Here is a 24,995-nt window from a genome sequence, read left to right as displayed (position 1 = left end):
TTTTTAATGATAACACATGATGAATTTATAAAATTTTCTCCCACTCATATATACTCCTAGCAATTACAAAAAATATGATTTTCATATTTTGCTTACTCTGAGTGAATATATTTTGGATGCATAAATTGTGTGAAGATCCACATATACCACAGAATGAGAATTGGCATTATAGGTACAGTAAAGGTTTTCTGTGAAAATGGTTGACTTTCTTATACTATCTCTCTTCTATATTGGTTTTTAACAAGGAAATTTAAGAGAGGGTAGATTCCAAGCATAAAAATAACTTATATTTCTGGATAAACTCTTTCTACGTGGTTTTTTTTTGTTTTTGGAGAGGAAGTAGGGGGAGGGGCAGAGGGAGGGCGAGAGGCAGAGGGAGGGCGAGAGGCAGAGGGAGGGCGAGAGTAAGTTGCAGGGCTCGGTCTCACGACCCTGAGATCATGACCTGAGCCGAGATCAAGAGTTGGACACCCAACCAACTGAGCCACCCAGGTGCCCCTAAACTGTTTGCTTTTAATGGTGTTTACATTTTTTCTTTATATCTCTTTTCCTAGAGAATATATTCCCCTAACTCTTAATATATGGGTTTCAGCTTAATAGAATTCTAATTGGCAAGGTAACTTTCGATTTGTGGCTAAAAGATGGTTCTGCTCGTTGAAGCTTTGATGGTTCTATTAGCTGGGCTTGAATACAGGATGGTTGGATGTGTGCTTCAGCTCTTTATTTCTTAAACCGAAAAGCCTTCCTCATTTGACTTGTAATATGACCAGGAGAAAGAGAAATATGGTCAGCAGTGATTTGCCAGAGGGCATTTATACCCTGCATCTGTGGGACAGTTATCAGCAATTCTTTCTACCTTGCTGTGTTACATGGTGCCAGAATAATGACCACTTTTCTCAATTTTTCTAAATGTAACTATGTTAAAAATAATTTTTATTGATTCTGGTCTGCATACTTGAAGCCTTCAGATGATTATTCAGACTTTCATAGATTCTGTAAATTTCTTTTTTATTTGGCTGGGTGGGAAGGTACAGAAAGAAATACTACCCTTAATTTCAATAAAAGTGATTTTGAAACTAAAATGCTAGTAAAACAGGGACATATTAAAATTCCCCTTTAGAAGGGTAAAAGTAATGATTCTTTAGACCTGCAGCTTATGGTGAGTCCAGGAGGCAAAACCAATCCATTGGAACAACACGCATAGTCAAGTCTCTTGAGAAAGATGAATTTTGTTCTAACTGCATGTAAGCTGACCACAAACCATTGTTTAGATGACTCTTTGTCATTAATTCCACACCACCCTCTCATCCCCAGCCTTCTCCCTGGGACAGAGGCCAAACTTTGAAGCATATATTTTCTGGGAGTGCCTTAAGATCATCCTCTTGAAACAAGTTAGCCTGGAAGAAGGCTCTGTCCTAGGGAAAACTGGTGCTTGCCCTTGCCCAGCATGCTTAGGGGAGGGAGCCGGTTAAGCTGGACTTGGATGCAGGCTTTGGGTTCATGTCCAGCTCTATCACCTGTGAGCTCTGCATCTGTGGGAAAGTTGTCTCATCAATTTGTGCCTCTATTTTCTCATCTGGAAAGCAGGGGCAAGTATATCTATCCCATACAGGTGTTACAAGAATTAAATGGCCCAAAGTAAATACCCAGTGAAAGCCCGTTTCTATTACTTTATGTTTAGATCTTTTACCTTTCCGTTAACTGTTAAAATACTTGAGTTCCCATGGAAGTGCTATTTTTTGGACATGTCATTAACATGGTAGCAAATGTTGATGTATTACAGCAGATTGGCTAGGGTTGTCAGAACGAGCTTAATGCAGCTAGCATATGTTAGTTATGCTTTTACCAAACACATAATCAGTTCATCTTTTGTTTCAGAAGGTTAGTTATTCTGTAAGTGGGTTTAAGGGTGTGTCCAGTAGGATTTCAGTGATCATATTTTACTTTGGGATTACTGTTTGGGAAGAATAAGCTGTTAATTGTACTGAAATTATCTAGGGCCAGGCCGTGCTGTGAGGTGGACTCACCGAGCATGTGGGTGTGGGCTTCCGGGTGAGTCGTGGTGGAGAGCGCCCTCGTGGCCGGCCCGTAAGTCACTGCGATGTGGCTCTTTGTACCTGGCAGCCTGACCGGGCACATCTGTGTCTTCACTGGTCTGCACAGTTACAGAGAGTCGAGGCTGCTGCCGACAGACCCTCCTGAGCATATCGAGGGCCACGTGAACAAAAATAAAATAAATAATGACAAAATAGCCAGGTACTACATAAGCTGAGGGGAACCTGTTTTTAACATTTAAAAAATTTAAGGTAGCTTTTGGGTACATTCTGGTTTGTTGTTTCTTTTATTAGGTTGAGTCAGGTGAAACTGGAGTTACTAGCTTTTGGCTTATAAAAATGGCAAATTTATTTGTCCAACCCAATACATGAATACCAAACAGGATGTACCACATTTCCCCTGCTAGCTGATTGTATCTAAGTAAAGATATTTGTAATGAAATCTGGGTTAAGGATTGGCATTTAGATTGGCAACACCAGTCTTTGTTTTGCTTTTGGAAGTAACCTCCGGGAAATGGGGGTAAGAGAGGACGTCCATCACTTACTAAATGAGATTTATCACATGTTAATTCCTCCTTGAATCATTTGCCCTAGTGCCAGATCTTACATAATGGATGGGTTAGAAAGATCCTGGCCCTTACTGTGGTTCGAGAGTAGGATCTGGACTGAGGGCCACCTCTAGCCTAAGCCAACTGATGGAGGTCATAGGCTGCCCATCACTTTGTTTCGAGTCCATTTGAATCTTAAGTTACCAGTTACCTATTTTATCAAAACTCTTGGGGTACCTGGGTGGCCCAGTTAAGTGTCCGACTCTTAATTTTTGGCTGAGGTCATGATCTCGGGGTCCTGGGATCGAGCCCCATGTCAGGCTCCCCACTCAGCGGGGCATCTGCTTGTCTCTCTAGCCCTCTCCCTTTACCCCTCCCCTGGCTCGTATTCTTTCTAAAATGAATAAATAAATCTTAAAAAAAAAAAACAACTCTTAGCACTATAGTCAGCCATCGGACGATGACACTCATTTGGAAAGCAGTATTTTAATACAACCAAATTCTAATTCAAATGCTATTGACGGAATAATGTCTGTAGAATATCTCTTTATTCTGTTTTCTTGTTCCTCTCCCTCTGTGTACCACACCACAGCCTCTATCATCCCTTACTGACTGGACTATTACTGATATAATGCTAATAACATTGCATGATTAGTTCCTAAAAGGATTTCTTACCGCCACTTTTGACCCAGGGTATAGGTGAAAGAATGCCATCTTGAGCCTTCTTTTACTCATTTGTTGTGCAAACATTACTGAATCCCTACTACGTGCTAGTCCCTGTACACAGGGGTTTGTATTCGACAGGAAGAGACAGACAAGTGGACAGCATGGTTGAGGATTTAATTGGAATAGTACTACCTAGTGTATTAAGTACACACAAAGTCCATTAAGCCCCAGTGAGGAGAGCGTGGGAAGCCTTCCCAGAGAGAGAGGCCGAAGCCGAGGAAGAGCTCACCAGGAGAAGAGAGAAACGTGTCAGGTAGAGGTAGCAGCAAGGCTTGAGCTTAGGTGAAGAGCTGGGTAAATCTTAAAACTCGGACCATAGGAGGAAATGGATTTAAATGATACAGCTTTTCTCTCTATCAGTATTTCGACTTCTAGGGTATAGATCCTGGTTCTTTGTTCATTCTTACTTACAAATTGGTTCTGCAATAGATTGTTTTGGTCCTCTCTTTCCTTCATACTGCAGTTTTTAAATTAATATCATTAATGTTACTCATCTTGTCTTTGAAGTCTCATTTAATTGAATTCGTGTTCTTATTACATTATTTTATAGAGTGAAGCAACTGTTAGGAATTTCTTCCTGCTCCTTGAGTTGTATTTTCATCTGATAGAGAGATGGGATCAAAAGATAGGATCTTTGTGTTCTTCCATGCTTTTCTCCCTCTTTTTTCCCCCTTGCCGTAAGTTTGTTTGAATAGTTGTCATACATTTCCTTTCACCTTGATCATGCCTGTGTACCTCAGGTCAGAGTTTCTACTCGTGCTGATAGAATGAAGATCACGTTTTGACCTGTTCCTCATGCTAGCTGAGAAGAGATTGTTTCCCTTCTTCCAAGCTGCAGTTGAGGGCTTTGTTTTATGGTCCATTCATGTTTGTTGTTGCTATAAGAAGTGGGGATACCCGCCCCGCCGAGGGGGAATGTGGTCTTTGCTAGCATACCTGGGCTCTGCCTTCCCTCTCCCAAGGTTGTGTTAAAATGTGCTGCACTACGGTTCATGCCACATGGTGTGGGGGAAGGGGTAGGCCATAGGCAGTCTGCTTTAAATTCATTTCTCCAATTCTGGTGAATTTCTTCTCCCCCCCCCCAATTCTGGTGAATTTCTAAGAGGCTTTATTTCACTCAGGATCAGCCTTACCACTAACTTTCCATCCTTTCACTCATTACTCTCCTGAAGCAATTTCCATTGGTCCTAGATCAAAAAATAAAAAAAAAGGAAGGCCACACAGTTTACTTCCTTTGAAATGTGAAATTCCATGGAATAATTCTCAAGATTCCTACCAGTGTGGCTTTTACAGTAGTGAGGCCTTTTCCTTTGGTCTTCAGAAATTTGTTTCCTCCCTCGACCATGAAGTTTTATTTTTAAGATTTTATTTATTTATTAGAGAGAGAGAGAGCACAAGCAGGGGGAGCGGCAGGCAGAGGGAGAGGGAGAAACAGGCTCCCCGCTGAGCAAGGACCCCGATGCAGGACTTGTTCCCAGGACCTTGGGATTGTGACCTGAGCCAAAGGCAAATGCTTAACCAACTGAGCCACCCAGGTTCCCCTGACCATGAAGTTTTAAAGCTTAATATATTAGATAATATGCATTTCCTTGTTTGGGTGCTCTTGGTGAAATATTTTTGCTAGTTTTTAGTAATTTTGTTTTTTGGGGGCTGTTGCTTATTTTGTTAGTTGTTGTGGGAAGGATATTCTGTGGTCTGGTTTTCAGCAATCATCATGACTTGATAGCCAAGGAGAGGACCACAAACAACAATTGTAGCTCTGAATGATTCTTTTCTAAGGATTCGGCCTAGATTTCTTCAGTTTGGAAGGAAATTTGTTTATTGAAGCTATTCAGTCAAAATAAGTTTGCTTATTATTTGTTCTACAGACATAAGGACAGTTATGTTAAGGTGATAGATCGTGACCCTAGGAAGTGAAATTGGCCCATCTGCCTCCAGCTTCAAGAGACGATTGTGCTGATCTGTGGCCTAAGTTTTGGTTGAAGGATAGAACTTGGTGTCTGTACCTCCCCTCCATTGCCATGTAGGTTCTATCAGTTTTCTGTATTTTTTCATCGTCATATGCCTGGACAAGGTTGTTTGGCAGCCCTGTCCAAGAAGTCATCGTGCCTGATCCATGAATCAGTCAGTGTCAGACGCCATAAAAGTAATGTGACTTTGCAAACACCACCCAATCCCTTAGGAGACTTACCGCTTTTGGGATGAAAACTTCTATCAGCTCCAGAAACTAGAGCCTCAAACGCATATGTAATTGCCCTACTTGGCAGTTCTGTTCTGAATCATCCTTTTTCCATGGCACAGGCCATGTGAGAACTGAACACACTCGAGAATGAGTGGGTTTGGTGTTTGTTTTAGTCTTCAGTGTGTTTGGCACCATAGATTTGCTTTGGGTAACACTACCCCACTCTTAACAGAAGGACCTGGAGAGCTCTTGACTGCTTCCCATCATGTCTTTGTTACCTTAACTCAGCTAATTTATGTGAACAGTGGGGTTCTCTGGCCTATCGGCAGGGCTACATAATCTCAGGCAGAAGCAACTTCCAAACATTCACAGAGTAAAGGAAGAATCCAGTTCTCTTTCCTCCACTTACCTTTCTCATCCCCGTCAACCCCTTTGAGGAGAAATAAAGGCATTTTCTGCTCCGTGGCAACTTGAAGAATTGGGATGGGTGGGCTTACCCGTCATCCCAGTCTCTGCAAACTCGGCTGTAGGACTCCTAGAGTCCTGTTTTCTCCCTCCTCCTGTGGGGAAATTAGCAACTTTATTTGGGGGTGATTTTTAAAAAAATGCAAAGTTCAGGAGTTTAAGAAAAAGAATAGAATTTATTGTGGAATGTAGCAGCCGTTTGCTGTTCCTTTGGTTTTTATAGTTGGTTCTTTAAACAGTTTCTTAAATGAATTAAGTGCTGACAGGCCTTTGCCCCTGGGGGACAGTAATATTACTTCAAATTCTCACATACTTTTTACAAATAAAAATATCATATAATTATATTCTCCTCTTCCTCTTCTTTCTTCAAATCTGGCGACAACTAGTTAATTTTGAAACTACCAGAGAGATTATTTCAGTGTTATACTGCACCTCTGGGAGAAGAATGGAATCTCCTCTTTTTGTCCATATGCTGACAAAAATCTCCTAATTTCAGAGGGCAATGATGTCACCAGCTAATGAGCAAAATATTTCTTAAACAGATGAGTCCTTCCCTGATTCCTTTGTGAAATAAATTTAAAAAAAAAACCCACAATGTGTTTCATATTGTCTATAGTTATGCTGACAACTCATAAACACTTCAAAATGTAATTCTGACTTCTTTAGAGAGCGAGACTAATTTTTTTCATAAACACAAAGGAAACGCATTAAACTGATGGCTGGGCCCGGGTGGAAGGCCCCTGCCACAGCTGGTCACTGATGAGAATCATCAGTGCTGATCTTGAACATCCCCTAGCTGCAGCCAATGTGCTGCCCCCAAGGTAGGGAGTGACCTTGAAGGCATCACTTCTTGGACCAGTGGAGGATGATCAGGCATGTTGGAGAGATTATGAAATCAGGCTTGGAAAAGAGGAGGGCCAGAAAGCTGCTGTTGATTTGGGTCACATGCTATTTAGCAGGGCGGCAGCCGAGCTGGATCTCTCTTTGCCTGTCCAAAAAGGCAGGCATCTAAGGTCAGGGGGAGAAAGAAGTGAGCCTCGGGGCCATCTAAACACTGGCCTTCTAGCATCCCGGAGGAACCCAGATATGCCCCCACACTCATGGCAGGTGCCCCTCCCCTCAGTGAAGCATGCCTCGGTTTTCCCAGCCAAAGGTGAGTTCTCCCACTTCTGAATGCCTCTGCCTCTTTGTTCCTCTTATGCATTTATCACAGCTCCTTATGCTGATCATATCTCTGAACCTCCATGGGGGCTCTGTTTGCCCCCAGACGTCTGGATTATTACCTTTGCAGGCCCAGGTAGAGTCGCCTCACTGATATTTCAGTTCCTTGCTCTTCCTTACACCTTGAATCAGTGCATCCATCCATTGACTTCAACCAGGCAATAATCTATTTATCACAAACATAGATCCTATTTTAATTGTCTCAGTGTAGAAGAATATTGTAATGCTTGGGGTTGACAGTTGTGTGAGGAAGTAGGCACTCTTTTTTTTTAAGATGTTATTTATTTATTTATTTAGAGAGCACACGTGAGTGGGGGAGGGGAGAGGCAGAGGGAGAGGGAGAGAATCTCAAGCAGACTCCCCGCTGAGTGAGGAGCTGGATGTGGGGCTTGATCTCAAGACCCTGAGATCACGACCTGAGCCGAAATCAAGTGGATGCTTAACTGACTGAGCTACCCAGGCACCCCTAGACACTCTTTTTATACTGCTTGTGAGATTTAAAAATAATATCGTGTACAGTGTTTCTCCTGAGAAAAGTGTTAATATATATCAAAGGACTTAAAGCTATGCCCGTTTTTTTACCCATAAATTCTATAATAATTTTTTCTAAAAAGAATGTGTTAGATGTGTTAGAAATGTTACAACAAACTCTTCATCAGAGTATTGTTTATGATATTGAAAAATCGGAAACATGCCAATGTCCGATGATTCTGGGCGTTAAGAAAATCATGGCTTACTTCAGTGAATACTAATGAATTATGAATATATTGTATTTTATTTGTTGGACATTTGTCGACATTAGAAAATGTTCAAAACATATTAATAGAAAAAGCAGATTTTAAAACAGTTTGAACAGTATCCATTGAGCGCTCCAAGGTTTCTCCGGGAGAAAGCTTGAGAGGTGGCGGTGCGGCTCAGAGAAGGTTGCGGCTCTCAGCAGGCACTTTGTTTCTGCTCGTACTGTGTGTTCATGTGAGGGAGGCTCTGGGGACCCTCATAGTGACTGTGAGTGTAGAAGGTGGAGCAGCTAAAGATCACAGAGTCATCCTTTTTTGTCAACACAACACAAAACAGACATAGATACCCAAGGGTGTCTAGTGTGTGGGGGGTGCGTGCACACGCATGTGTGTGTGTGTGAGAAAAGCAGGGGGATATCAGCCAAAATATGACTTTTTTTTTTTTAAGTTTTCATTTATTTATTTGTTAGAGAGACAGAGCACAAGCAGGGGGAGTGGCAGGCAGAGGCAGAGGGAAAAGCAGGCTTCCCGCTGAGCAAGAAGCCTGATGCGGGACTCGATCCCGGGATCCTGACATCACGGCCTGAGCTGAAAGCAGCCGCTTAACCGACTGAGCCACCCAGGTGTCCCAAAATATGACTAATTTTTCTGTCTGAGTGTGGGAGGGTATAGGTGATTTCTTTTTCTCCTCCTTTCTTCTCCTTTCCTTTTCTCCTGTATCTGCATTTTCCACATTTTCCAATTAAAAATATATCACATGTAATCAGAAATAAATGTTACTGAAATACAGTCACAGAAACAAATAGCGCAGTGCCCATTGTCTTCATGAAGCTGGGTGAAGGACTGAGTACTATGTGATTCCCATATTCTGGGCTCAGTCCTGTGATTGTGTGTGCTCTGCAACCACACAGCCTAAGGAAGATGAGGAGGGAGGCCAGGAGGGCTTTACAGGGGAGGCGACATAAGGACTGAATATTGAAGGATGGGTAGGAGCTAGAAGAGTCCATGGGGTGGGCAGAGATGTTCCCAAAAAAGGAATCCACCAGTGCAAAGGTGTGCAGGCACATGAGAGAGAAGAGTATTTGAGGTGCTCTGAGGAAGTCAAAGGATGAGAACCAGATGCCATGAGAGGCCTTGCCACACAGTATCTGCATAGAGACCCACACAGAAACTGGAAATCAGGACAGGACTCTAACCACGCAAAGTCCTACCCTCCACAATAAGGCCTTTGGACTTTGCTCTGAGGACCTAACGAACAGTTCCTTAGAGTGGCCGTCAGATGCTCAAACCTGTCCTCCACAAATTTGCACACTTCCTGTGTGCTAAGTTCAAGCCCACTACCCAGCGAAGAAGACTAGAGACGCCCTTCCTTCATGAAGTGTATTCCCCGGTTTCCAACTGCCCTTCACCAAGAAGCTTCCCAGGGTGGCCTGGCCCAACCTAGTCCTTCAAATATCCCACAGTTTACTCAGATACCATAGCAGGGGCTGGGAACGATGGGGCTGGAGAATCTAAACTTATCCATGGCACATGGAAGACACGCACGTTTACCGAGGGCCTGCTGTGGGTGGGCCCCGGGCTGGGTACCATGAGTACAGGCTGGGGGGTCAGACATGGTCCCTGTGGACCTTCCTGTCTTTGAAAGGATGAGCTGTGTTGGACGCCCATGTAGTGGCCAACGCTGAGTACCTTCATAAAGACCTGAATCATCCTCCGAGGGCTGTGGCAGCGACAGCTAACGGCGCATGCAGGAGGAGTAGGCCTCTAGGAGGATAAGCAGGGATGTGTCTTTCCCCCAAGCTCCTCACAGAACCTGGGGCAGTCAGGGCCTGGCTTCCCGTGCATCTCTCTCTCTTTTTTTTTTTTTAAGATTTTATTTGTTTATTTGAGAGGGAGAATGAGATAGAGCATGAGAGGGGGGAGTGTCAGAGGGAGAAGCAGACTCCTCGCTGAGCAGGGAGCCCGATGCGGGACTCGATCCCGGGACTCCAGGATCATAACCTGAGCCAAAGGCAGTCGCCCAACCAGCTGAGCCACCCAGGCGCCCCGTGCATCTCACACTACACCGTTGCCAACCAGGCTCTAGGCCTCACATTCAAGGTCCTTTTTACCTTCTCAAGAGTTCTGGGAGGCTTATCACTGCCTGTTTTATAAATGAGAGAAATTAAGACACACACTCTTCACAAGTGGCATAAAAAGGACCTGAGCCTACCTCCTGCCTCTGCCAGATTCCAGAGTTCTGGCTCCTAATTCTACTCAGAATCTTCTCTGCATCTAAACAGCCTGTTCAGGGACGCCTGCGTGGCTCAGTCGGTTAAGCCTCTGCCTTCGGCTCAGGTCATGATCTGCGGGTCCTGGGATCGAGTCCTGCATCGGGCTCCCTGCTCAGCCGGAAGTCTGCTTCTCCCTCTCCCTCTGCTGCTCCCCCTCCTTGTGCTCTCTCTCTCTTGCTCTGTCAAATAAATAAATAAATAAACAGCCTGTTCAAATCCAGCCTCAGATGTTGGCCCTATCATGAGCTTTCACATGTTTTCTTTGCCTTTGCTGTGTACACAGCACCTAGAACAGTTTTTAAGAATTAAAATCAGTCTTGTTGGAATCCCAATCGGTAACAGATGACAGCTGTGATAAGCACTCACTGAGCTCTACTCGTTGATTGTACAGACACAATTTTTAAAACAACACTTTAAGATCACTGTTATCAGATGAAATTTGCTTGGAGGAATAATACTAAGACCCACAGAGGTGAAGTGATTTGCTAGAGGACTTGGAAATTGAAAACCAGGTTGTTCAGGCTCCAAAGTCTTGTGGCTTTCCTCTCTTCCCTTTACCCCCCTTCCCATTGGGGCATCATAATACGTTTTCTCAGTTTGCACCAGGTATCCAGGAAATTCTGAAACTAAGGATTTCTACTGAGCGTTTTAAGGAACTCTGAGCATAATCTTGCATGCACTGTGGTTGGCGGTCTTGGGGGAAGAAAGCTCCTGTGCAGGTTGTGGGTGTGGGAGCAAAACCACAAAGTTTCACATTCTGCGTCTGTCATTTACTGGCTGTGAAGTTAGGTCAAATGTGTAAATACCTAGCACGGTGCCTGGGAAGTATGAGCATTCAGTAAATAGGGGTGTTGGAAGATTAACGTCCGAAAAGCACCAGGCCGTGTAGGGAAGGTGTAGCAGACCCCGGGGGAGAAGTAATCGGAAAGTCCATTAACAGTAGGAGGAGACACTTCTGGGGAAGAAAATTGCCGGCGGGGGGGCGCAATTCATGCAGTTCTTGCTGAAGAGAGGGAGCTGCCAAAGGGGCCCAGGAAAAGGGGATGGGGCTCTGGTGCATCTCTCAAAAGAGCCTGGGACCTCTGCATGGTAAAAAAGTGTGTATGTGGTGTGTGTGGTGTCCTACCAGGAGAGGTGACCTTGCACATACACAAATTGAGGCCCACATGAGGAGAGGGGCATTAGGACTGGGCAGCCGGACTGCCCAGGGGGAACACGTGACTTACCTGATTGAATGAATTTACTCCTGAAATCCAGACAGCACTTGCAACCCATGCCGTGGAGACTTCATACGGGTTTTCGGTCCTGTCTTGTTAGCTGACATTCTGTGTCAGTAAGAGCATGTGCCTGTGGCTTCCCAGACACCCTTGAGAAAATGAAATGGCCCCCTCGTGACACAGGCAATGTGCACCCATCTCCGGAATCCAAGAGAACTCAGCTGCTCTGAGGTGATCATTGAAACGATTTGGTAAGACCGTTTTAGAGGCGTCACTGGACAGGAAATGCCCTGCATTTACTTTAGTAGTTAAAAATAGGAAAAAAGGAGTGGGGAGAGACAGAAAGTGACAGCTCCAGGAGAAAACCAAAATCACAAGTTTTAATTCAGCAATGTCAAAAATAGCCATTGGAAGGTGTCTATTTTCAATCGAGACTACTCCCTTCAGGGGGTGTTTGGAAGAATATCTGCGAAGGCGATCTTTTTTAAGTTCAGTCACTTGTAAGGGTTAGTCCTTGTCCCGGATTTGCTCAGATTCCCGCGTTCTTTTTTTCTCTCTCTGGAATTCCATAGACAGTAATTAAGGAACTGGAGGCCAGCGGGAGGTCAGGGAGCCTTCGTCAGTGAAAACAGGGATTGTTTGCCACGTACAACACTCCCTTTTTTCCTGGTGGTGAATAGGAGATTTGCTTAGAGCTGATGACTTATGCCTTTCTTACAAGTTATGCAGCGAGCAAGGAACGGGGGAACCAGGCAGCAAGCAGAAAGCAGCTAATTGAATCCAGTGTCTTCACTTTTTCCTCCTTCGGATACTGATCTGTGCTGGTGGAGCCTGTCGGATCATGTAACTCCAAAGGAACATGTTCAAGGAGTGCCTCACGCTCACTTTGAGATTACAGAGTTGACGGACCCGGAGTGAAGCCGCTCTCAGCGAGGGGAGGGGGCGGGGGTGCCAGCCGAGCGCAGCGTCGCCCCTCACGCCTGCTCGATGCCGAAGCCGGTAAGTCCGCCGGCTGTGTTCCGTAAGTCCGCCGGCTGTGTTCCGTGGCAAAGGGAAAATGTGCTTTCTGTCACTTCAAGGAAAAGCTTTTCCATTGCTCCCGGCTGTGATGGCTTTCGTCTTTTCTATTCAAATTCTGCGAGATTTGTCCTTCTTTCCTTCCCTGCTGTGTAACCCTGAGCACTCTTCCCTAGCACGCTCACCCAGTACGAAGATGTAGCTTTGGGGGGAGAAGAGTGAATATTCTTTTGAGAATATTCTCAAGAGATTGAGTGTACGTGGTGGGAGCTCAGCTGTCAATCATGGAGGCTTTCAGTGTGGAGGACTTGACTGCAGACAGCCTTGCATGCTGTCGCTTTTCATAAACCTGCAAGCGATCGGCTTCCTTCCCTTAAGGTTAATGCCACTGACGGTGCGGATCTCGGAAGTTGAAGTGTCTATGTCTGATTATGCACCCAGTTAACCAGAAACCGTTGTGTGAATTTCATAAGCGGATACATTTCCAGTTTCAGGATACATTCAGAAATGCTTAAATATCTTATGTGGCTCCAGGGGAGATAAACTGACTTAGTCTGGCTGCTAATTGGGACAGTGTGCTGAGTGTTTGGAGCTGGGGAAGCAAGCTGAGTGTATTTCTGCAAAAGGCAAAGTCGTACGTAATCCTGTGCTCAGCGTGGTCTCGAGCAGTCCCCAGAAGGGTTCTGGTTTGCTCTTTGCAAGTTCAGTTTAACTTCTATTATGGGACAGTGCTCCCGTGCCTGCAGGACCGTGCTATGTGGCTTTTGGAAAACATCTGTTACAGCGCATCAGAGTTGGAAGAAATGTTCTTTTGTTTTTGTTTTGTTTTTTTTTACTGGGTCCAGTGGAGTATCTTACCTGGTACCGACCTGCACTGACAGGCTTGAGAGTGAGGGGATGCTTTTCGTTTGCTCCAGCACACAAATTTTTCTATCTACAGATGCTATTAATTGTGCTCCTTTTTCCTGGTCATCCTTGATGTAGCTGTGTTATGGAAAGTTCTCCATGCTGGCTCCATGTCTTTCCTATTAGAACATTGCAGATGTGTCAAGGACGCACATGTTCCAAAACAAGCTGAGAAAGAAGGAGGCTCCACCCTCCTTCGCCTGCCAAGTGGGCCCCATAGGTTCCTCATTCAGCACCCTGGCAGGCAAATGGTGTACTATCTCTTTAAAGCAGCTCTAGTTTTCTGCCTTGGCTTGGTCAATTTGTTATGGTTTAAAACTGTGGAGCCAGCTGTCTGCAATCTGATGTAATGTTGCCATGGAAACCAGAAATGAAACACTTAAGCATTCACCACAGAATTACTACATATAGCATTAGCCAAAGTAATTAAAAGTTGAGCCATATGGGCTTTCTGGTGGAAAAATCTGCAAGAGAAAGGCTGGAAATCAAATGTTTCTATTTACAGTAATGTAAATCCATTTTTCCACATCCTTTGGTGGAATACATTAATTGCCTTTTACGACTAAAGTTTAGAGGTGGGAGTTTTATACAGATGATTTAGTTTTCACCTTCTCATTTAGACGATGATCAAATAAAGTTTACTTTAGTCCTCTGACCTGGGGCAGGACAGGGAGAGGAGGAGAATACCGTGTCCTGTTACAACGTGCATAAACATACACTGTTATTTCTTCACTTCAGTTTGTTTAAAAACTGTTTTCTAGTAGTTCTGTTCAATCTAGGAGTCTGTTTCTTGGAATCAGCCATTCATTTTATATGTAATGCAGATTTCCTTCATCTTTTACCAAAGTTCCTCCGGGTGCAAAGATTTCATGCACACTCTTCTTAATTAAATAGTTATTTTTAAATTCTTACACCCTCATCTCTGGGGGTGTAATTTTCTGAATAAAAAGACACGACAAGGGGCGCCTGGGTGGCTCAGTCAGTTAAGCGTCGTGCCTTCGGCTCGGGTCATGGTCCCAGGGTCCTGGGATCGAGCCCCGCATCGGGCTCCCTGCTCAGCGGGGAGTCTGCTTCTCCCCCTCCTTCCCGCTCATGTTCTCTCTCGTTGTCTCTGTCTCTCTTAGATAAATAAATAAAATATTTTTTAAAAAAAGACACGATAAGTTATTTTTAGTATTTGGGAAGTGGTGTATGCTAATTTAAAAGGAGAAACATGAAATGAGGAATGTAAGCTTTAGTCCCCATTTAAAAAGAAATGCACACCTTTTACAGAGTCTTTATGTTAAAACAGCTGGAGAGAATTTTTTAAAGGCCAATATTTCACAACTCCTTATCCTCTGGGCTCAGGAAGTGAGAAGTCAACACCTCTCTATCAATAAAAAGCATCCTTGGGATACACTTGGTTAACTCCAGTGACTTCTAGGCTGACTCAAGGGAGGATGTATCTTGATTGACTTTGGTTTTATCTTACATTTTTCTTCATATACATTGTGCTGCATCTACCTTGTTTAGTGTCCAAACCATGATAATGAAAAGTTACTGGTTGCTAGGATTTGTGATTTGTCAGTGGCAAATACCCCTAAAATCTTCATTTTTTTTTTTAAGAAAAATAAAAATAACATTAGTTCAAAGTTCTAAAGAGCTCCTGTTTCTCAAAAATAGATGGAACATGTGAAAGCAATTAAACAAGTACCTGGACTATGTTATTTTTCACCACAGTGAATCAGGACAGAGGAAAGTAGGACTTGGGGAGGGGATCTTTCCCTTTAATTCTGTTGTCCTGGTTTAACTTATTTCATTTCTCCCTCAGAAGTTCCCTCTGATGGCATGTTTCCTACATGTGATTTGTCTTTGTGGAATGCACAGGCACACAGAGCTCCCCCACCACCACCACGAGCAGCGGTAGCAACCCCCAAACTAGGTACAAGGTACACACACACACACACACGCACACATCACTGATTTTCATTCTCTAACGTAGCTTCCTGTGTCTTGATTATAAACCTGTGCTCATTTCGTTTTTCACTTGACTTCAGAATTTTTCTTTCTTTATTTTTGACTTAAGAATTTTTTAATGTGACAGTTACAAACATGTTCTAGGTTTGTCCCCTATGATGTTGGTTCTCAGAATTGCTTAGCTTTTTGAGACACATCAAGAAGGCAGAATACTTTAAATGTTTCTGTGTAATTCCATGCACTATGGTTTTGCTCAGGTGCTGATTACCCAGAATGAGGGTTTACCCAGTTCTCATTCCTCTGGTTGACCACTCTGACCATTTTCATCACACATCAACAGTTCAGCCAAGTAAAAATGAAATTCAAACCAGACAATACCATTAGGTAGCAGAAGCTATACTTCCTATCTCGTTTTAATTGTTTACATTGTAAGTTTTAGACCAAACATGTTAAATCTCATTGCCAGCATGCGGTGTAACCTCCTTCCCCCATTACCTGGGGGTTCCATTTCTCTTCTTTATGCTCAGCTAAGCAGTAGTTCACTTTAATTCTGAAATGGAGATGCAACATCTTATCTAGGAATTTTGGAGACATTGAATACAGTTCACAGGAGAGAAGCCTGAGAAGTCCCCCTGTCCTGATGACTTGCCATTTCTGGGTTATCATAATTGTTCTTCAGTGGGTGAATGGTTTGCTTATAGTCCTGCAGAGAGAAAGTACAATGGCCTTATACTGGGAGCTCCAGGGTGAGGACAGAGGCCAGGAAATGGGTTGTATTTTTGCCTTTCATAGAGCCACAGTGCTACAGAAATATTTGTGGACTCATAACATGCTGCACCGTTTAATTCATGGAATCTCCATCTTCTTTACCCTTGAACCACTGTTGTCTGCGAATCCTCGAGTACCTATTCGATTGTCGATTTCTCACAGGGGAATGGCTTCATGTTAGGCCAGTTGTTCAGAGCTGTGATTTTTGTTTTGCTTTGTTGTTTATATGAGGCATCTCTGTCCTTACTGTTTCTGTGAACTAGGTTTGAGGAAGTGGGAGAGAAGGTTGTTGCCAGGATGTGCAGGATCAGCTGGGGTTGCTCCCGGGCTGCCTGGGGTGCGTGGAGGCTTGCCCTTCGGCCGGGCTCTGCGCTCCCGGGACCGCCTGAGCACCCGGCCTGTGCAGCACACCCCTGGAGCTGCAGATTGCTTTTGCTTTTTCACATTTTGAACAGATAAAACAGAGGAAGCTGCATATTGAATGTTAGAGCTGACTTGGAACTGAAACCCCCATTTTGTTCACAAGGAAAGGATTGTTTTCACTGGGGTCACTGCTGCAGAGAGATTTTTTTTTTCTCCTCTCTGTAATGTTTGATACTTGAGGGAAAACAGCTGGGTTGAGCATACTTGAATCGCTGCAAAATGAAATGGGATGCTGGGGAATATGCACTGTACTGTATGGCTGAAAAGGTCAGCTTTTTCCCTTGTCCCTCGCAGAGGAATGCAGGGTCTGTCCTCATGCTCGCCCTGCGAGCTCTCACAAGGAGCCCGGAGAGGCGGAAGGCATGGCCGAGGTGTGGCAGGCCCACCTAACGAATGGCATAGGAGGCGGGTTTTTGCTTTTCTTCCCTTTTCCTGCCCTGCTGTTTTTGATTTGGGGGGAGGACTGGAACAAGTCAGAATTTTGGTTTGGAGGAGTAGTTGATGACCACGTTGAGCAGTCCTGATGGGCCAGACAGATGAGAGCCGGGCCCAAACCACAGCAGTGGGACTGGAATGACAGGGCCAGCCTGGTGGAGAGAGTCCTGTCGGAGTTCGCCAGAAGGAGGCCCCGTGCCGGTCCAGGGCCCCGGGGTGTGTCGCGGTGCCTGGGACCTGGGGTGGTGTGTGCAGCTTCGTGAGCTCCAGGGGGCCAGTCGGTGGGGGCCCCAGGTGCAGCCACACAGCTCAGACTGGTGGGGAGGCCGGGCTACACCCGGCTGCCAGAGCAGATGGCTCTGGGGCAATGATCTGATTAACTTTTCTTTTGTTTCTTTGCCAGTCAAGAGAACAATCAGATGATGAGACCGAGGAGTCGGTGAAGTTTAAGAGGTTACACAAGCTGGTCAACTCCACTCGCAGAGTGAGGAAGAAACTGATCAGAGTGGAAGAGATGAGAAAGCCCAGCACCGAAGGTAAAAAAAGAAAAAAAACCCACACTCTACCCTGCTTATTCCAAATTAAATCAGGCGGGGTCAGCTCTTCAGTAGAAAAAGAGTATGATTTCAACCGGAAAATCGATTGCATTCCAGCTGAGGCTGCAGAGAGTGCCTTGGGTCTGCGTGTGAGCAGGGCATTGCTCAGCATGTTAGGGATCCTGGCACCCAGCATCTCGGGAGGCTTAGTACTGTTCGTGTTAAAACGATGGGAAATGGCTGGTGTGTGACAAGGAAGTCTTCTCAAGATGTGGTACAGCTTTAATGTTGAGCGTACACCACTTTACATCAACTTTATCTTATAACTTCTCAGCAGTAGCCTCTGTGCCCAAAAGATGATGGTTCTTGCCCATTGAATTTATTTATTTTTTTAATTTTATTTTATTATGTTAGTCACCATACAGTACATCATTAGTTTTTGATGTGGTGATCTACGATCCATTGTTTTCGTATAACACCCAGTGCTCCATGCAGTAGGTGCCCTCCTTAATACCCATCACCGGGCTAACCAATCCCCCCTCCCCCCTCCCCTCTAAAGCCCTGTTTGTTTCTCAGGTCCATAGTCTCTCATGGTTCATCTCTCCCTCCGATTCCCCCCCCTTCATTTTTCCCTTCCTTCTCCTAATGTCCTCCATGCTATTCCTTATGTTCCACAAATAAGTGAAACCATATGATAATTGACTTTCTCTGCTTGACTTATTTCACTTAGCATAATCTCTTCCAGTCCCATCCGTGTTGATGTAAAAGTTGGGTATTCATCCTTTCTGATGGCTGAGTAATATTTCCATTGTATATATGGACAACATCTTCTTTATCCATTCATCTGTTGAAGGGCATCTCGGCTCTTTCCACAGTTTTTGCCCATTGAATTTAGTCCAGATTTGATATACATCCATCTCAAACAAACATCCAACAATCGAGGCACTTAATATCCTGTCAGATCTCCAAGGGATGATTTGTTCTTCTTATAAACAGTCTCAGGACTCGGTTCAGGTGGGGCTCTAAGGACCTTCCGTTCTAAGTGGATCTTAAGAGCTATATTGCTGGCTAAGCGGCTTGTCAGATGAAGCAATTATGTCAAAAGGGGCATGAGCTTGGATTTATTGTAGTGAATAGTTAACCTTTCAAGTGTGATTATGACAGCTTAAATCTCACCCATATTCATCACTCCTGTTGTCAGCAGTGTGCATTTGCAGCATCTTGTAAGATTCTCCCAAAAGGATAAAATAAAAGAATAAGATTTCCTGTTTGGAAAATGATAAGTGAACTGGAAAAAAGTAGTGGAAAGAATAGGTCTTATTTTTAAAAAGCACATGACTTGTTAAAATGTCATATCTACATTTTGAGGAATTTCAAAAATTTAACGTGTAGATTTGAAAATGATCATTGAGAGGCCTTTTTGTCATACACAAATAAAATCAAGGCGTGAAGAGAACTGGGATTTCCCCTGACTTACATAGAGGAGGGTTTCCTGTTTTTATTGCTGTTTTTAAATTTCTGTTTGCTGTAATTATTTACCAGCTTAACTCCGCTAGAGAAATATTGGAGGTGAGGGGATTACGCGGGGAGCATGGAGGCAAGAAAGGAAAACAAGGGAGGAGGGGCAGCGAGAGAGACGTGCTTATGGGCAACTTCACAGAGTTGTGTTGAATTCCAGGTTTCATGTGGGTATCTTCTTGCATGGTTATTCTGCTTGCCTTTGGGTGCGATGCTGATTTTACATTTGGTTGGGGTTTTTTTTGTTTTTTTTTTTAAGATTTTATTTATTTATTTGACAGAGAGAGACACAGCAAGAGAGGGAACACAAGCAGGGGGAGTGGGAGAGGGAGAAGCAGGCTCCCCGCAGAGCAGGGAGCCCGATGCGGGACTCGATCCCAGGACCCTGGGATCATGACCTGAGCCGAAGGCAGTCGCCTAACCAACTGAGCCACCCAGGCGCCCTTACATTTGGTTGTTTTAATACCTGCGTGTCAGTCACGGTTTCACAGTACAAGATTATAGCGTGATTTCCTCTCACGGGCGGCTCTTAACGAAATCACGCACGTAGTGTCCGTTGGAATAGTAAGGAGAACCATATGGAATTGCCATCATTCAACCTTGGGTACCACATTTTAAAACAAACCTCTCTCACTTGCCAAAATTAAATCTCAAAACACAGCAAATGGATTGATGGGTCTCGTCCATAAACGAGGACACATGAGTGACGTGCGGGGTACTCTGGGCCTACCCCCCAGTTGCCTGTACGTCCAGAGTTGTCGTGGGCATTAGGGCTGCCTTTTGAACTATCTCTCAGAGACGCAGTTGACAAAAGGGAAAAATATACCTAGAGGGGTAGCTTTAGGGTAAGAAGTAGTAATTGTATGGGCTTCTAGCCCTGAACTGTAATTCATCTGGTTATGAATTAGGTGCCACTGATGGAAGATGGATTAAATGAGCCTGAGTCCCCATTAGCCTCTGGTGTCTGATGAGTTGGGGTGCTGGGCTGCTGCTAACTGGACTTGTTGGTTTCGCCAGGAGAGGAGTCAGGTGTGTGTGTGCAGCTCAGGGCATCTGCGTGGGGCTGTCCCCCAGCCAGACTATAGACTGGAACTGTCCTCCAAATCCTGTAGAGTAGCACTCTCTGAGGTTCCTCATTGGCAAAAGAGTTGGTCCTTGACCATTGCTCCTGCAAAGCAGGACAGACTCACATTCCCAGTAACCCCTCCCTCACTGGCCCGGGACCTTCCAAGAGTTGAGCCTTTCACTTCCTACATGTCTGTGCCAATACTAAGTTGTCTGAAGATTATCCACTTGTACTGAGAGCATCCTGTGTGCCAGCCACTTTTCTACACACTTTAGATTTTATGTTCCTTTTAATATGTCATCCTCAGGATAGCCGCCAGAGGCGGGCATTAATACCATCCTCATTTCACAAATGAGGGGACGGACACACCAAGAGGTTAAATGATTCGCTCAGTGTCACTGAGCTGGCTGGCAGAAGGCCCAGAATTAAGTCCAGGTGACCTGGCCTCCACTCTGCTCCCACCTCTTCCCCACCCCTCAGCTCTGGAGTCCTGGAAGAGCCAGGAGAGTTAGAGTCTCCCACCTAGTCTCACCCTTTTGACTGAGTTTCAAGTCCTTATCCAGGGCACGGATGACGCTAGACGATATTCAGTCATAGGCCAGGTCAGTGCCCTTCGTCTGCCCTTTTTGTGTGTTTTCTCCTAGAGCCGATACCCACCGACCCTCTTCCCTCATTGGCCCAGCTTATCTGTGACCCAGTAATGAATCATTAGCTTTTGTACGGTGCTTTTTAGCTTATCAAGTGCCTTCACATACTTCTTTTCATTTAATTTTATCATCTTCAGTAGTCTTGAAGTAGATATTTCTAGGATAGGCAGAAGTTATTACAGGTGAGGAAACAGACTCAGAGAGATGAAATTATTGCCCAAGGTCATGGAGACGGTGAGTGGCAGAATCAGAGCTGGAATCAGGGCATAAAGCTGGGTTCTTGGCATTAAGTCACCCCATACCCTAGCCGCGTTTCCTTCTATAGTCTGATCTCAGTGATGAGGATAGATAAAGGTCATTGTGTGAAGTAGGTCACACCAAATCACGATGGGGCCTTGCATGTTGACTGCCATTCTTCCAAAGGATGGTTGTACTTGGAGGTCCCAGAATGGGAGCAGTGGTGCTCTGAGCCCAAGGAATCAAGTCCAGGCTGGGATTTCAGGCCATGGGGCAGACCCACCACAGAAGAACCTACCCCAGGCAAGGCCTGCCCTCAGCACACGGGCTGATGCAGCCACTGGAGAAGCACTGGCCACTTTTCCCTCCAGTTACCAAATGCAGACTTTTCAGAACAGGACGCAGAGCTGTACGTCACAGGCAGGTGCCTACCAGCTGGTTCCAGACTCAAATGTGCCATGGAAGTAGGGAAGCTCTGATGACATCTCTAAATACAGAGTCCAGAAATTCTCCAGACCGCTGTTGGGTGACAGGTCATTAAAGTACCCAGTGACCCACCTGAATTCCCCAAGGCCCCTTCAGACTGTAGGTGGATGAGGGCCTTGCCATCTCTGTGGACACCTGGGCTAAATGTAAAGCCATGGTCTATGGTCTGGACACATTTGTAGAGGAGTCCAGGGTGGGCTGCCCCTGCCACCAGGCTGTGCCTCTCATCTGGGCCCCGTCCCTTCTTCCTGAGAGTGGAGGCTGGATTTGATCTAGAGGAGATTGCCATGTTTACTTCTCACAGCAGAAGGACCCGTGGCCTCCATACCTTATTAGTCAGGTGTCCTGGGGAAAGAGCAGGAGACGTTCACAATGTTTGCACATTGCCTCTGGTCCGGCGAATATCCCCTCCGAAGCCTAGACTTTGCTTTTACACTCTCGTGAAGGATCCGGGGATAATCCTCCAGGGAATACATTTGTGCTGCAGATGACGGAGAACTCTGGGCTGGACACAGTCTTGAACCTCCCTCCCCACCACCATCTCCGTGACATCAGAATCCATCTGGGGGTTGTATTTCATAACCGCAGTTCTGATTTTCTTTACATTTGTAACAATAACTCCCATCAGTTGGAAAAGTAAGAATAGAATTTGAAAGGACTGCTGCCAGTCCTTTCGTCCTTCCCCTTCTGAAGTGAGCAGCTCGCTCTGACATTTACCCACCCCAGCTGGTGTATTTAGGGCCACCCCTCTGTTCCAAGGAACTTCTAATTTTTTCCTTTTCACAGTTCAGCTGGTGGAAAGCTGCAGTGCTCAAACGTTTCCTTATAATTAAAGGGACACAGCCAGTTAGGATCGCTACACCCACAGTTTGACCTACTTCTTTTTCACATCTGTTCACATAACACACGCAGGAAAGAACTCAGTTTTCCTGCCAGTGAGTCCAAACCTTTCCACTGGGCTCCGGAAGGCTTGGCTCAATACCTTGCTCCGGGGAAGGCTTCGAGAGCTGGAATCCTTGAAACAAAGTAGAAGCTCGATGGGGCTGCCTGCGTGGCCAGGCCCTTAAATGCCCTTGCTGCTTCCTGGCAGGGCCAGTTGATGGCTGTGTCTGGCTGGAATCCCCCAGTTCCCTAACTTTTTGTGTCTGGCTTGTCCCCTGGGGACCATTTGTCATTTGCACTTGCACGCTATCACCCTGTATGGAGTCTTCGCACCCAAACTGCCTTGGGGATTTAATTACTTCAGTGGCGCACGTACCAATAAAAAAAAAAATCACTGTCGGCCACAGGACATTCATCACACTCTGTAGAAAACCAAGCAGACTCAACAGGAGGGCCTTTCAGACGGGGGAAAGATTCTGATTCCTAGCTTCTGAGGACAGCCCTTACCAACTGGGGGAGGGTAGTCCTGTTTGGAGCGGGGAGGAGAAGGGTAATTATCTTTAAATGCTAGGGGCTAAAGAGTATGGTGATAATGACTGGCTTAGGTTTTCCAAATGGCATTTTGAGTAGGTTTCTTAAGGTGTTTGTTCTACAAAGATATTTAAAGAAGAAGAAAACACACCCAGTACCTTTTAACATTAAGTTCGTGTGAAACCATACATTTGCACAGTTGGATTATTTTTTACATGCATTTATTTGAGCGGGAGCCGGGTTTATGAAGAGGGTAAGTGATACGGGGAGGGGATCGCTGTGGTGTCTGTGAGGATTAGCGTACTCTTTGTAGGGCAGGGGCTATAACGAAAAGAAAGAGCTGGGTGAGAGGACATAGAAGTGTATGTACAAGAGACTGTGAACCTGTCCGTATTGCTTTCCCTCCAGGCGGGGAGGAGCACCTGTTTGAGAACTCCCCGGGCCTGGATGAAAGGTCCGCCCTTTACTCTGGAGTGCACAAGAAGCCATTTTTCTTTGATGGCTCTCCTGAGAAACCTCCGGAAGATGATTCAGACCCTCTCACCACTTCTCCGTCGTCCAGCAGCCTGGATACCTGGGGAGCCGGCCGGAAGTTGGTCAAAACCTTCAGCAAAGGAGAGAGCCGGGGCCTGATCAAACCCCCCAAGAAGATGGGGACGTTCTTCTCCTATCCAGAAGAAGAAAAGGCCCAGAAGGTTTCCCGCTCCCTGACGGAGGGCGAGATGAAGAAGGGCCTCGGGTCCCTGAGCCATGGGGTAAGTACGGACGGCGTGTGCTTCTATGACAGCCGCCGGCGCAGGCCCCACCTCCTGGTGTCCCTGGAGGAGGTCCAGAGTGTCCGGAAGCAGATCCGCTTGAAGAAAATGGATACTAACTATTCATGTTCCAGAGCTTCCCTCTGCCAGCGTCCCTCCAGAAAAGGAGTCCACAGCACCGCCTGCGACCCACAGCCGCCCCGGCCGAAACCCAAAGGGGGCGGGGGCTGCGGCACCCCCAGCAGGAGGGTGCGCGGGCGCCCCGCGGTCAGCGAGTTCAATGTCACCTATGTGGTGGAGCGGAGCCTGTATGGCCACCTGAGCCTGACCCAGCTAGTGCGTCCTGCCTCCGACAGGACCCTGAGCAAGGCCGAGAGGCAGGACCTGAGGCGGTGCTTGCTGGAGGAGGAGGAGGAGACCAAGAGGAAGTGGGCCGCCACGGTCGACCGCTGTACTAAAAGGGTTCTCTTGAGAATCCACCAGAAGTCTGTGAGTCACAGAGATGGTCACCAGGACGGCCTTGTCATTTCTGTGAGGTGCAGTCAAGCATTACGGCCTCTCTTCCGTGGCGCCTGGCGCCCTCCCCCTCTCTTCTGCTCCTCACTTCATGACTTCAGGGTCCATTCCGCCATCACCTCAGACTTCTAACCCTGCTCTCCTTTAGCAATAGCTTCCTTTCCATTTGGCCTCTTGCCAGTTGAAGCTGTTTGATTTTTAATTGAAACTAAACACCGATGATGATCCAGGGGAGGGCTTTCAGAGTACAGGGGTGGGGTTTGGCCTCCTTCTAGGAGTGGCCGTCTTGATTCTCAGCCATCCCGTCACTTGACCTCAAAGAAGCTGATTCAAAACAGAAGGACATGCTCTTGCTCTTAAAAGACATGTTTATTCTTTCAGTTAATTAAAACAATAGAAACTGGCTCATGGAAAGATTGTCATCAACACAATCACAGATTTGGTGATTTTGAAAACATCGTCAGGTACATTTCTTTTATTAGTAGGGCCAAGCAGAAAGTTCTTAAATGTAGAGGGGCAAAAAATACTAGAGCTCTTTGGTTTTACTTAAATCTATTTGATAGTCTGTCTGTCTTCTTTTTTTTTTTAAAGATTTTACTTATTTATTTGAGAGAGAAAGAATGAGACAGAGAGAGAGCCTGAGAGGGGGGAGAGTCAGAGGGAGAAGCAGACTCCCCGCTGAGCAGGGAGCCCGATGCGGGACTCGATCCCGGGACTCCAGGATCATGACCTGAGCCGAAGGCAGTCGCCCAACCAACTGAGCCACCCAGGCACCCAATAGTCTGTCTATCTTCTTTAAACAGAGGGGTGGACATTTAGAAATGTCTTCCACTGCCCCATAGATTCTTCTGTACGTAGCAGGGAATAAAGTATTTACATTCAAAAATGTTTTT

At 45.6% G+C, this 24,995-nt stretch overlaps 1 protein-coding gene across 6 annotated transcripts in view; it reads left to right on the top strand.

Annotated features, from left to right (window-relative positions):
• The window catches only part of SASH1 (SAM and SH3 domain containing 1), a 189,136-nt gene that overhangs the window by 129,282 nt on the left and 34,859 nt on the right, over positions 1-24,995 (top strand). For 2 of the 6 annotated variants that reach the window (XM_044917637.1, XM_044917639.1), the window contains exons 9-10: positions 17,332-17,464; positions 23,240-23,586. In XM_044917637.1, the coding sequence (XP_044773572.1) occupies positions 17,332-17,464; positions 23,240-23,586 (480 nt within the window). Of the gene's footprint in view, positions 1-12,105; positions 12,423-17,331; positions 17,465-23,239; positions 24,076-24,995 lie in introns of those variants that run through there. The other 4 variants (XM_021693636.2, XM_021693638.1, XM_021693639.1 and 1 more) reach the window with 4 other exon arrangements.

Source organism: Neomonachus schauinslandi, chromosome 8 (assembly GCF_002201575.2).
Source record: "Neomonachus schauinslandi chromosome 8, ASM220157v2, whole genome shotgun sequence".
NCBI lineage: Eukaryota > Metazoa > Chordata > Mammalia > Carnivora > Phocidae > Neomonachus > Neomonachus schauinslandi.
This window is presented reverse-complemented; position numbering and strand designations above follow the sequence as displayed.